This window comes from Harmonia axyridis, chromosome 4 (assembly GCF_914767665.1).
Source record: "Harmonia axyridis chromosome 4, icHarAxyr1.1, whole genome shotgun sequence".
Lineage (NCBI taxonomy): Eukaryota > Metazoa > Arthropoda > Insecta > Coleoptera > Coccinellidae > Harmonia > Harmonia axyridis.
Window position 1 is genome coordinate 15,801,678 of NC_059504.1, and position 14,761 is coordinate 15,816,438.

General features: G+C 35.7%; 1 protein-coding gene across 1 annotated transcript in view; it reads left to right on the forward strand.

The window, feature by feature from the left end:
* The window catches only part of LOC123678277 (T-box transcription factor TBX20-like), a 79,624-nt gene that overhangs the window by 44,560 nt on the left and 20,303 nt on the right, over positions 1 to 14,761 (forward strand). The window contains exon 3 of the mRNA XM_045615246.1: positions 9,857 to 10,130. Coding sequence (XP_045471202.1) covers positions 9,857 to 10,130 — 274 coding nt within the window. The remainder of the gene's footprint in view (positions 1 to 9,856; positions 10,131 to 14,761) is intronic.

Sequence of the window (14,761 nt, forward strand, 5' to 3'; positions counted from 1 at the left end):
ACAATGCTGAAGAGGACTATATGGTACTTCTTCATTGCTTATTGTATAATACAATATTTTTGAATATACCTGCATCATAGCTTTCATAACAACACTAAAAATTAAATTTAGATCAAATAATGTTCTCTCCAATTGATTGATCACTTCAGAATTGCATCGTATCAAGGAGAACTTTTGAAATGTAAAAGTTAGTCGATGATGCTAAATCAAAATTGATACCAGAAAATCCGAAACTATGGAAAGAGTTAATATTAGAGGATCGGAAAAGAACAATCTTGAAATGAAATGTTGAACCTTTTCTGGAAGACCGTACGTTTTTCAGTTCATAGAGAAAAGAAAACACACACAACTTGAAAACTGGAAATATCTATATAAATGATATCTATTGGTTTTTTAAGGTTTTTTTCGTCAATATAACCGAATTTTCCCATTTAACGATCCGAACGCACCTTGACTTATCCACTGTAATTAAATTTAACATGTTCATTCCGATGAAAAATAACGAAGCTATATATCCCTAGGGGTTTAAGTGGATATAAACCAAGCTTTATGCGTCTGCATTAAACGAAAATGAATGCAATAACTTTCCACGTTATTATAGTCGACAGCATCTTCGGAATGTGATTTCAACATATCGAAAAACACGAACACAAACGCCATAACAATAAACGTTAAAATTCTATATTATAGGAAACATGGACTATCACCCTGGGTTGTCCATTATTGATGATTTGTGTCTGCTATAATGGGCGAATTAAATCGGAGAATATTCATGTATGGAAGCACAGCGAGAGTGTGGCTGGATTGAAGAAACAGAGTTTTCAGTCGACATTAATTTCTACAGGTCTCTGCCTATCTTCGAATTTCTTCAGTTCGCGGCACTCTGCTATATTCAGCTGTGTTCTAATTATGCCAAAACCTAATTTGGTTGTTCCATCGTCATTCATCATTAATTTTTACGGAAAATACCCACTTTTCCGCTGGTACATATTGTAATTATAAGTGTATAACTTGCGGAAGACATCATAAAGGTGAGTTGGGCTTATTATGTTCATTATTACCATCCGCCATTAGCCATGGTCACGATTTGCCTATTTAACTGCTTTTGTGTTAGTTTGAATTCATAAAGCCGTCATAATTATCAATTTTCGTCCGAATTATAATGTTCCCTGCTATTTGCCAGAGCGTGCTTGATGTAACCATCTAAGACTGCATGCAACGCATCGAACTTAGACTGTTGCTGCTCAAATTGTACCAGAACAATTAGAAGGAACTCACCCAAACGAATGTTAAATAACCAAGAAAGAAATTCTCGGTATAGAGATCGCACGATCTGGAATTGCCACGATTATAAGCACATTTTTACCATTAGGGAGTTTGTGTCGGTAGGCAAATAGACACGAGAAATTAACTCAAAGGATTTCATTCTTGTTCTCATCTCAATTTGGTTGCAATTCATATTTCAGATTCCTGTTCAATTATCTACATCCAACACATTGAGATAGACGAGGAAAAATGCAGGCCCAAGAGTATTACCCTGTGGTATTCCTTGTATGTATAAGGAACTATTCGCAATTACACAGAATAATATACATTTCATCATTACAATGACTTTGTTATTTTTAATATGAATGGAGTTTTAAGTACGGCAACATCTCGATCTTTGAGCTAACTGTTTGGCATTTATTTTGGACATTTCTTTCTCTTACGATATTCTACATCTCTTTTCTTCAATTCTCATCCCAATTTGATTGCGAGTTCACTGTTTTCGTTCATTTATCTACATCTCGTTTATATTTTATAGATTCTGCTCCAATTATCCAACCCATTGACTTATAGAAAAAAAATGCTGGCCCAATAGTGTTACCCTGTGGAACACCTTGTATGGTGGGAACACGCATTACGAAGGTTGTTTTTTTCGTTCAACGTGTTGATGTCGAAACAATAAAAACGAATGATAATCGTTCTCGAGCACGGTGGCATTTCAATGAGGATTTAAACGAAAAGGTGCTGCTTATTGTAAACACATTGACAAGTGTTAAGTAATTTATTTGATTCCAATTACCGGTTATTTACTGGCGATACAAACCGAAGCGAATGCCAGGCAACGTTTGCTGATGAAAAGAATATTTATGATATGTACGTTATTAGAAAGTTATTTATTGCAATAATCTTTAATGTGTGTAGATTCCAGCTGTTAAGGCTTTTATTCATGACATTCGATAACTATAAACAACGGAGTATATTGCTTTTGGGACGGAGCAGCACTGGGATGAGGGACAGTTCTCTTTTTCGCTTTCTTTCACTGGCTGGTTTGGAGGAAAAATTTGAATAGTTTATGGCTTTGGCATTGGAGTATTATTCGCTCCATAAGATCGCATGTTGGAGCGATCTTCAAGCCCACCTGTACTATTTGGATAACTATTAGATAAACATTACTTGAACTTCCATTGCTTCCTTCGAAAAAGGGAATATTTAATTAAGTTATTATAGTTATTTGTGAAAAACTTGCACTAGTGAAGGGTTGTAAAAACGTAGACAATGACAAAAAAACTTTATATTCGAGTTGCTCTCATCATTCTTGTCAGATCCAGCTCTCATGGAATGGCTGTTCAGCAAAGCAGACATTTTGAATTTTTATAATTTTTTCATACATTTGAAATTTGTACCAAAACTCTTGAGCCATATGTTGTCACCATTCTTAATTAACATACGTCATGAAGTTCTCGAGAAGTTTATATCGAGGATAATGAATGAATGTCTTTGGAGTGAAAAATCTGCGTCTGATACGACCGAGATACACTTTCATCGTTGTGTTGATATAATTAAATCGGCCGAAAGAGTTGAAACGCCTGCGAAAGGCTTGAAATTCTGGGTTTAATGATCCGTACCTAGGGGGAGAAAGGCTTTCAACGCTGATTGATGACCCCTTTAATCTACACAAAACGCCTGGTACTTAAGGATTATAAACTCACAACTGAGCGTAACAATCAACTCGAACTAGATAATTAAATATTGGAGAAAAACGTTCAGACGAACATTCGTCTTGTTTCGTCGGTGTTTTGAAGAGTTGTGGAGCGATTGCTCATTTCAAAGAGATCAAAGCAGAAAATTAACAATAGTTAATTTAGGTAAGGTTGAGCTTTCTCAATTCTGAGTAAGGTTGAGCGAGGGTTTTCACCATATTTTTACATGTCCCCAAAATGGTTAGATTACGTTGTCGAAATGTGATTTATTTTCGAATCAACAATTCTATTATATCGTATATGTATATTATATCGAATGAAATTTATTTTTTTGAGTGATTCCCGATTAAATATGCAAATTTGAATATTCGGAATAGGATATTTTTCCTAATTGTCGAATTTATACTAAGCAGAATATTTATTATTTTCTGTATCTGCCTGCCGAAATCCAAGGTTTGACAACTTTTGCTCTCCTAGTGTCAGCGGTTGTTTCACTTCGTATGGCTCACTTGAAGTTTGTTTTCTGAATTTCTGATATATTAAGGTATTTATTTCAATATTTTTTGAGTAAATGTGAAACGTTGATTCACTATGGGACATAAGAAGTGCGTTCTTTGTGGAGAAACTCGTGAATTGAGTGAAATATCGTATCACATTTTTTGTTTTCATTTCCGCGCGCTTCATGTCAAATTTGATAGTTCATGTCGGGGACAAAATTTGCTTACTGAAAATGACATATGCTTGTAGAAACAGTGGACTATCATAATGGCGGTAATCTGTAATTTTTGCAACTTCAATTCGATTTTCTTGGATCCATCAGCTATGAACAGTAATTGTCTTATCTTGATTACGGCAATTTTATCGAAAATGGCCGAATTTTTTTGTTATTCTGGAAGGCGTTTTATATTTTTGTTAAGTTAATGTTGACCAGAGTTTTCAAAGGAATGAAAGTCGCCGATGAAGTTACTTACCCGAAAGTTCAACTATGAAGCTTCTACATAGAAAAAAATGTAAAGTTTTCTGGTCTGAATCATAGAATATTATTTGGAGAAAAAATTGATTCGTTTCGAATTTTTTCGGTGATTAGCAGTGATCAAAAGAAGTATAAGTGCATACTTATGCTAAGGAGAAATAGACGACTGGGTTTAAAACCTGCCTTGTGTTCAAGGTCGGCAGATCCGGCATGCTTGTATCGGCATTCAAATTGTAATAATTAGTTGATATTGTGGTAATTTGAGATGAACGAAGCCGCCGGAAGTGGCTACTGGGGAGACGGTAATAACCCTTATTATTGATCGATATTAAGAGCTATTACGATTTTTCCTTTGGGGCTAGGAGATCCGGCTGAGGCAAGGTCATCATCATTCGGTCTTATCTTGTCTCATCATACCGAGGAGTAGATTATGATTCTATCACTGAATTTTTGTGGTTAAAGATATAATAAACTAGATTATTCTGAGATATGCGGTTTATCTTCAAAGCCGACTGTTTATCAATTTTTCTTTATTTTGAAGAGAGAAAAGAATTCTACGTCACTGAGATATTTCAAACTGAAAATAATTTTTTGAATTGCTCGTTCAATTAGTGATGAAAAATCTCTCTTGCTTTTTTTCAAGAAGAACTTAAACACCTCATATCTCAGAATATGAAGCATTTGCGAAAAAGTCTTGATTATTTGGTATACACTATTGGCAAAGATAAGTCTCGATATAGTAGATATCTAATGCGACGAACAGAGAGGAAATCTATAAGTTTTCCTTTCCAACATACCTTTGAGGGAAGGGAGGTATAAGTAACCAATAATGAAATATTTTCATATAATTATTTTGCTATATTTTCAAGCTGACGTCTTGATCGTAATTCGACAATGTTGATCACTATATTGTATGAAAAACCAATTTTCATAATTTCAATATAAGCTGAAAATTCTTTTTCTAAAAATCAAACACATTATAAAAAATATCAAGTAATGGTTATTTTAAAATGAAGGCCATTTTCCTAGCACTCTATTCACTTTTTATCACATAGCTAGTTTCGATAATTTACGAAACACTAAATGACCACTTTTTTTCGAAATGAAATCGCTTAGTTGATTACGCTCCAGAGATAATATGAATGTTTCCATAACTTTCTGAAATTTTCCACGATTCAACATTAGAAAAATTTGAGGAACGAAAAAAGGGTACAGAAAAACTTCCATTACATATAGAATGTGTCATTGCTATGTTTATTAGGTGTAGAAAGTAGGCTATAGAACATTGCATAATCTTAGCTTCAATAGGTTTAGATTTTTCGGGAATTTTGATTTCGGAAACCCAGAATCAAAATCTTTTTCATGCGATACTGGAAAAAATAAGGAACCACAATTGGAAATCTGTAGTATATTTTCAATATTGAAAAATGCGAACCTCTTCAGTGACTTCAACCCACCTTTTAACAGCTACAAATTAGCTCATTTCAGCCATATGTTATTCTTCCGTGAATCAAATGCCTATCATAACTCCATTTCTATCTCACCGACAGGAAAACTGTTGAATCTGACACCTAAAACGTCTAATTCAGAAGTGTGGTATCAAAGAAGCATATGCCGTTCGTTTTCGTACCTGTTAAAGTATGTTTAAAAGTAAGTGGTGTTAAAATTTTCAAATTACCTTCATTCCCTACCGACAACCTGTAATTTCTGTTTCCGCAGCGGCATTGCCATTCCTGACGTGTTCTGCCAGGGTCAGGATCGGACTCAGGACCTTAGGTCCCCATTGAAAATAAAACATCATTAGATTTTCTAGGAACAGAGGGTTATTATTTTGGCCGAAAGTTCGTTTCTCAAAATTTGCACTGAGAACCGATTGAGTTTGACTCACTGATGAAAGGCATTCTTTTGGGGTCTGAGAACAGGAAAAAGTAGCTGGGAGCCAGATCTAGCGAAGACGGTGGATGCAGAAACAATTCGAAGCTCAATTCATGCAATTTTGCCATTGTTTCCATTGATTTGTGACACGGCGCATTGCCTTGATGAAACAGCACCTTCTTTTCTTCAAATTTTTTTAACGTTTTATCCTTTAAACGATCCAATAACGCTATATAATAATCGCTGTTGATGGCCTGGCTCTTTTGGAGGTAATCAATTAATATTATACCTTGCGCATGCCAGAATACTCATGCCATAACCTTGCCAGCTGACTGTTGTGTTTTTTCTCGCTTTGGATTCGGTTCATCGTGTGCAGTCCACTCAGCTGACTGTCGATTGGACTCCGGAGTGAAATGATGGAGCCATGTTTCATACATTGTCACATATCGACGCTAAAATTTTGGTTTATTGCACTTAAACAGCTTCAAACACTGTTCAGAATCTTTAACACGTTGTTGCTTTCGATCGATTGTGAGCTCACGAGGCACCCATTTTGCACACAGCTCTCTCATGTACAAATATTCGTGAATGATATGATTTACACGTTCAGATGATATCTTCACAATATCTGCTATATCGATCAGCTTCACTTTACTTTCATTCAAAAATATTTTGTGAACTTTTTACATTTTTTCGTCGGTGACATCCTTTTTTGGGCGTCCACTGCGTTCGCCGTCTTCGGTGCTCATTTCAACACGTTTAAACTTAGCATACCAATCAATGATGGTTGATTTTCCTGGTGCAGACTCCGGAAATTCTTCATAAAGCCAAGATTTTGCTTCAACTGTATTTTTTCCCTTCAAAAAGCAATATTTTATCAGCATACGAAATTCTTTTTTTTTTCATCTTTTTTCAAATAACAAATGTAGCTACACTCACAACGCAATATCTCACAAACTAATGGTCGTATAGTTTGAAGGTTGGTGCTAACTAAAAATCATATGAATTTAATACTATCACCGCTATCTGTGCATCAGACCGGGGACCTCTAAATTGGCTTTATGAGTTGAATTTTCAAAAGAAATATTTTTGTTATGTGCGGAATTTATTGTGTGTGAAGTGTTATTATATTTTTCGGTACACTGAGTGATGTTTGATTTAAACCGAAATGAACAAATTTCAATGCAGAATGTTCTTCTTCAATGATTTAACGCCGATATTTCATGGAAAAATTGAATGAATATTGATTTGAGAAAGAAAACAAAAAATCCTGAATTCACATCTCAATTTTTATTCATACTCTTGAAAATATATTGAAACTGAGTCTTTCCATCTTTTCTTCATTCAAGATTCATTTAAGATTTTGTTGTTGTTATTATTGAGGTTGTTAATCAAAAAATTGAAAGACCCATTTACATGAAACTGAATTAGCAGCCATTTCACAAATCAACATCACGGATCACGATGTTTATTGACAACTTAACCTTAATTGCAACTATGCAAATTTCTGCAAACGAAGGAAATCCAAGTTGGGCACTTATTGTGGCATCGTCGCACGTTCCAAACCACCAAAGCCTCCCCTGCCGATCCTGTACACGTATAGCCGCGTCAGTTGCGTGTATAAAAACGTGTAAAAATTATAGTATTCTCCGAAAAAATGACCGCAACCTTTTTCGTTCCGTAAAGTTCATTGTAAAAAGACCATTAAGCTGTTGCGGTCTACGAGCGTTACGTCAAATAGAGGGCGCTACAGGATTAATTTCTTCGTAGTGCAACGTTGTAATTTCGGTTGAGAGCGAGATGCGTCGGAGCGTAACTGATGAATATGGGAAAGGTGAGAAGAAACTTACGGTCCATCCTGTGTCAGTTTTTGTGAGCGGTAAAATATCGCTTTTTAAATATCCCATTCGACGAGTGCGTTTCCGAGACCACACAGGAGAATGCGAGTATCGTTTTTGTATTATTTTCGAATTATCTGCGAATTAACTGTCAAGTAGCCGTTAACGTAATATACAACATTTACAAATTCTCTCAAATTATTCAGTGATGTATAATTTCCATTCGCGTTAATATTTCGGTATGAATTTTTTATGGTCCTGATGACGCTATACTCACGAAAATCTGCACGAAGCTTGTAAGGGTTATTTTTTATAAACACGAGAAATTTCTACTCGATCAGATTTGTAATCATGGAAAAATTTCTTCTCCCATGTTCTTCTTTAATTTTCTATGGTTGTGATGATGTGATCAGCTTGAAATTAATATTCGATATCACCACCCTCCAACGGTTTTGTGATCACGGAGGTTTTTCCAATAACATATTGTGCTGCATCCGTAACCAAGGTGACCATTTGATTGATATCATTTAAGGATTCATCAAGTCAAGTAACTTGACATTTTAACCAACTACTTGACTTGAAAATCAAGCTCGTGAAAAATTACATACTTGAGCATGACTTGACTTGATTTTAGATATTTATTGCTTGACTTGAAAGCAAGCTACTTGATATTATTTGAGCTTGATATGCACGCGTCGCACGGCATATATTTCTCCAATCTCGTGGGCGCTTAGACTAAATAAGGGGATTCCTCAAGCCCTGAGAGACTGAAGTATTCGTCAGTGTGACTCCAGTAGTAGTTTTCTCACATTTCTATGAAATCTATTGGTAGGTTTTGGTAGTTTCAGAAATGTTTCTCCAAACTTGGTCAAAATGGCCAAGAATTTTTTATCAACGCCACCATCTTCAGCTCCTGTTGAAAGAAAATTTTCCAGAGCTGCTCTTACAGCTACAAAAACCCACAATAGGTTTGGTGACAAATCTATGAGATGTTTTGAGAAACATCTCGTTTTCCATCCAGGATCTAAGATCCTGGATGGAAAATAATAAATCGAACAAAACTTCTAGGTTTCCCAATTTTGAGAAACTTTCTTTTTTCATTATTTTTTATTTTCTTATGATTTATAGTGGTTTAATTTATATTTCATTTCAAGAAAATTGATACTATCGGTTCTTTCATTCGATAAATTAAATAAATAAAAGTGATTTTTGCAAGATTCCTTCTCAATTCATCATTTTTTTTTATTGATGAGACACCACACAATAAAACTGCTTAAAATCAAGTAGCTTGATATGATTCAAGTACTTGATAAATAAATACTTGACTTGATATTGAAAAACTACTTCAAGTGAAGCTCAAGCCAAGTAGATTGAAATTCGAGCCAAGCAGTGAATCCCTACTCTGCTGTGTCCATTATTATACAATTCAAACCAGGTTTCTGAATTTGTCTACAACCACATCACGATAGAGTCATAAATAAAAACTATACAAATCTTGTAGATCGCCGGAGTTGAAAAAAATCAATTTCTCAGAAATATCAAGACTCTCCCTGTCCTCTTCAGTTGCCGTTGGTTTCGGTGCTTAATCTGGTGATAAACGAACGAAATGTTCGAAATTACTGTTGCCATAACGATGAGAAAGCGAGATACAAGACGGATCACTCCCATCTTGACTGATGGCTAATCTCGCCATCTCGCTCTTTCCACTCTTCCGGTCGCTTTTCATTAAAAAAAAAAAATAAACACGCTCGGGACGTGCGCTAATTTTCGGAAAATTAATTGAAGAACGGTACAATTAAAAACTGTTCGGTTATGCTAATGCCGAATAAATGGCAATTAAAATGTGTTTAATTAAAAAAGATCATCAATCATCGTCATTTAACGTCTACTTATCCAACAGTCCGCTCTGAATGGAATGAATGAGTCGTTTCTTGTGCAGAAGCATTGACGTAAGTGGGTTTTAACATCGGACTTGAGCTCTCAGATGGAGAAACTTTTTATCTGATCGATATCAAGGAAATGTCAATTTGAATTTTGTCAGAAAGTGTCGGAAATCGAGCATTTCGAAAGGAATTTTTTTCTATATTGAGTTGGCACAACTATCCTATATCTTCACGCAAAGTTTTGAACATTCAGTTTGTCCACAATGCTCAATTTTGTTAGACGAATGAATTATTTTTACTAATTTTTGTTCTTTTTTATAGGAGGATGTTCCCAACACTCAGAGTCTCTTTTACCGGCATCAGGCCAGACCAGAGATACGCTGTTCTCTTGGACATAGTTCCGGTGGACAACAAACGTTACAGATACGCCTACCACCGATCTTCCTGGCTGGTTGCTGGAAAGGCTGATCCTCCTGCTCCTTGCAGAATATACGCCCACCCTGACTCTCCTTACACTGGAGAACAGTTGAGGAAACAGGTGGTGTCTTTTGAAAAAGTCAAACTTACCAACAACGAACTGGATAAGAATGGACAAGTAAGTAGAAGATTATTCTTCTGATATAATAGGACCGACGAGAGATATAAAATTGTCTCCACCATTATTCATTTAAATGAAAAGATATCAAAACTTTGTTTAGAGCAACGAATTATTTATATGAAAGACCCTTAAATTTAGTAAACCACCTACAATATTTTTTATCCATTTAGAAAAACCCTGCATACAGGATGTTCTACATGCTTCATGTAATTTTTTCTTTCTTGAAGTCTCGATAATTACTGAAAATCTTTCAGAAAATTCTATCTGTTTCCTTCTCTAGATACGCGCATCCGCATCCCAACCAATGACATACGATGAATTCACAAATTACCGCGCCTTGAATTGAAGCGTGCGAAATCGTTGCAACATCCTGTATAGCATGACAAATGTCGAATGTTAATGTAGGAACTAAAAAAAGATATTGAGGTAATAGGCAGGTACGAATATGAACAAGCGCGTAAAAGCCGTCGGTGCTTTTCTGGCGTTTTTTCATCTCTAGCACGTCGCGTCGTCTTGTTGAAGCTTCTCCTACTTTACATTCGAACATAAAGTTCTGCTTTTATAGTCCGGCAGTCGAAACACCTACGTATCTCATTCCCGAAGGGACTACCAACTTGGAATACTCGGATTGCAGATGAGATGTTGCCACTTAGAACCGGTTGAAAATCGTGCAAATTGCAGCAAATTTACAGTCGTAGATCGGGACCACCAAGCTGGGTATTTCTTACATTCAACGCCTACTGCAATGTAACTTTTCGTATCTACAAATTGTTTGATTCGGGGAATACCCAATATTGGAAGCTCACTCAAGTTCAAAGAAATAGTGGAGTTGTATGGGACTTTACAAAAAACTTCACAACTAGGTCTACAATGCAGATCAAATCATTAATAATTACAATAACTCAATTGAAATAAACTGATCTCACTTGAGTGAGATTGTGCAGATCTACCAGCAGCGTAGATCAAACAGCTTTCTAGAGAGTTTTCCAATAACTGGGAATATTCCTGCTGTTCCAATAACTGAGAATATTCCTGCTGTTCCAATAACTGAGAATATTCCTGCTGTTCCAATATCTGAGAATATTCCTGCTGTTCCAACAACTGAAAATATTCCCGCTGTTCCAATAACTGAGAATATTCCTGCTGTTCCAATATCTGAGAATATTCCTGCTGTTCCAATATCTGAGAATATTCTTGCTGTTCCAACAACTGAAAATATTCCTGCTGTTCCAATAACTGAGAATATTCCTGCAACTATAGATATTTCGGTGCAGTTACAAATTTTCACTTGTTAGTTTCAGTTTTCCCTTGAATTGCCACTGAAAGATTTATTTGAGGTCATAACATTTCCATGATTTTTACGGTCTCCAGTTATAAAACATTCAACATTGAACGAAATCGTATAATGAATTCCGTTATTGCCTAATTATCCGAATAAAATTTCAAATCCACTCTTCGAATGAAAGACTCACAATTTATGAATATAAATAAATAAAAGAACATTGCTTATTTACTATATGAATGAACAGGAAACCGCTCACATACCCCACATATCATCACAATTATTTCACTAATACGAAAATAATTCACGTGATATAAATAATCCTGTTTGAATACAACTAAAACTGCCACTGCACCTGTGTATCGAAATGAGGTCGTCATAACCCAACGATTCCCGCTGCTTTTACAAATTTTTCCCAGATCGGAATTCCTGAAAAAAAAAACGCATGTAATTTTCCAGCATCTGAAGCGTTTCCTCCACTTATAACATAAATTAATGCAGGCCGTTCAATATCGGAAGATAGTCGATAATTGCCATCGAAAGAAGTAGTCATTAATATTGCAATTTACGTTCTTGTATCGGCCGATTCCTTTCAGTGATTTAGTGATATATCTCTATAGTTAGGCCATTAAAACATATTATTATTAACACTCAATCAAAGTAATTGCTTCCTGGGAGATGGAGCTTGAAAAGTGACTGGTGTACGAAGCAAGAGTGGTTATTGCTTCTCTGCCTTCCACATACACGATTAAGTTGATCAACTTGTTGGTTTTTGGTCGAGGAGCTCTAAACTTTTATCTACAAATATAAATTACTTAAATGAATGTTCCTTCAGAAGAATTATAGTGAAAATTAGATTTTATGCAAGAAAGAATATTCGCTGTTGCGATTGCATGTTCAAGACTCAGAAGAATCTATTTTACTAACTCAATAAAGAATAAGCACCTTCATTTTTACGGCCAAAATGTTAGGAGCTTGTTTACAATTAAAAGGAAGAGAGGAAACTGACAAATATGGTACATTAATAATCTTTATCAAGAAGGAAAATGTGGGATACAGACCTACAAAATCTAAAATTAGCACGAGATAAGAAGTCAATTCAATAAAGCCCCATACGAAGAATTTTTGAAGTTGAAGTTGGTTTATAAATCGGACTTGGAGGAGCTTGTAAATCTGATTAGTTGATCAAAATGTCTACAGACGATATCGATAACATATTTTGGAGAAGATATTCTGCAGTTGTACCTAATAGTGACGTTAACCCTGTCACATTTAAAAAATATTCAACCTTGCGTCCTTCTCATTTTACACAAAGGATATTCATTTTATCCTACTGAAAGGATAAATATCTGATGAAATTGCTGGATACCTCAATCTCAAAAATTCTATCTTGTACTCTGGCCATTGTACGAGAAGATCGTTTCTTGCCAACGCTGGTGGAGGTATCTTAGATTTGCAAGGGCAGAGTGGATGGGAGTCAAATTTGGAGTCCAGATTCAATTTAAAATAAATTCTTACGAAAAATTTGCCATTGCCCAGAAGATCCAGATGAGAAACGTTTCGAAGAACGTATTTTTTACGGATTGGAGGATTGACGAGGCCCTAGAAGGGAGCCATGCAGAGCACCCGATACGCAAAGCCCCAATCAGATTCCAACCGTGCATCGTAGCGTGGAATTGATTCGGATAGCGACCCGTGTCCTTTTCTTCGTTTAACGCCTCGTTCGATTTTCAATTTCGAGATCTGTCATCATGATTCACGTCCCTCAAAACCCGATGGGAGACCGCATACGTAGCCAGCAAGAAAAACAAGAAGAATCCGAGAAGAGAGAATAAAGAGAAATCTGTCACTTCGGTATTAATCAAAATGCATTACTGAAAAGCGTCACGCATATTAAAATCAGAAGTTATTATTATATGACAATGTGAACTGAACAACGAACACGCTGTCGCCCTTGTATTAAGCTCACGCTGTGACACGGCCAGGGAGCGTATTCACGAAATCGGCGTTCGCCTACTCGCTCGCGGACAGAGGCGTATTCAGAACAAAAGCCAACATTTCTATATTTTGAACTTTATCAAGGATACACACAAAATAGGTAACTTTTGAAGTAACAAATATGTAGATATAAATATAATGTTAGGAGTTTAAAGTTCATTTAGTCGAATAAAGATTGTTTATCCAACACATGACAGTTATGACTGTCATTATTAATGTCATTTTAGACAAGTGAACTATCAAATAACACACTAGTGTGTTATAATCCATAACTCATTTGTGAGTTAAGGATTATAACTCACATTCATATTTGAAGTAGTATTCTATTTTTTTATAACTATTAATAGCAGAATTTACATTGATATTGAAATTAAAGAAAAACGCTAACGGTTCATTCGAATTTGAAGTGGTTGTAAATTTGTTGGTTCATTGCAACCAGATGCTCCCATATAGGTACAGCTGCTGATAGTGCTGGAGAAAGCTGACACATTAGAAGCTTGTATTTGCATTTTGTTATGCACCGATTCTTTACGATATCCTTTTGCTACCATCAAGGACTCCCATCTTTCGTGGTGCTTAAAAGTAGTCATCTTAGTCTCTGCAGTGGCCAAAAGAGTCGCCGAAGACCTTCTCAGGCAGTAGCCGGTGTAGAGCGCAGGTTCCTCCAATTTCAACATTGCAATTCTTTAAGGTATCTTCGAAAACGTATTCATTCCCACACACGGGCTGGTACACCTCTCATTTTTGTAAAAAACTGAAAAGCGGCTAGAACTAGTAGTAGAACTGATTTTTTGGTCTCAAAGACATCTACTTTTTACACAAATTGATCGGGTTGACTAGAAATCCTTCTTCCAGTATTGTGAAACTTCTAGATTTCTTGGTTTCAGTGTCTGGCAAAACTACGTGAAAATATTTCCCTTTGTCTTGAATATTTATATTTATACGTATCTACAAGCACCGCTAATCCCCATTATCAAAGCCACTTTCATCAACAAGTACTCGTCGTCGGAAGATTCGTTCAAAAACTTCTCTATTTCAGGTCGTTCTAATGTCTTAGACTTCTTTGGTTTATATCCCTGTGATTTTCTTTTCAATAAGCTCGTTAGTTTACCATATTTTGAAATGTCGATTTTTTTAAAAAAGGTTGATAGTCGGGAGAAGCATCGAGTATTTGGTCCATTTTAAGGAGTTGTTTTGATTGCCTTATGTAACATTTCAAGCATCCCATATTATTATAAAAAGCCAATTTTTTGGGTATTGACTCCTCTTTTAGAGTTCGAGCGATATTTTTATTGAGATTCGAATATTTCCCTCTCATATCTGAATGTCTTCTAATAATTGTGGTCTA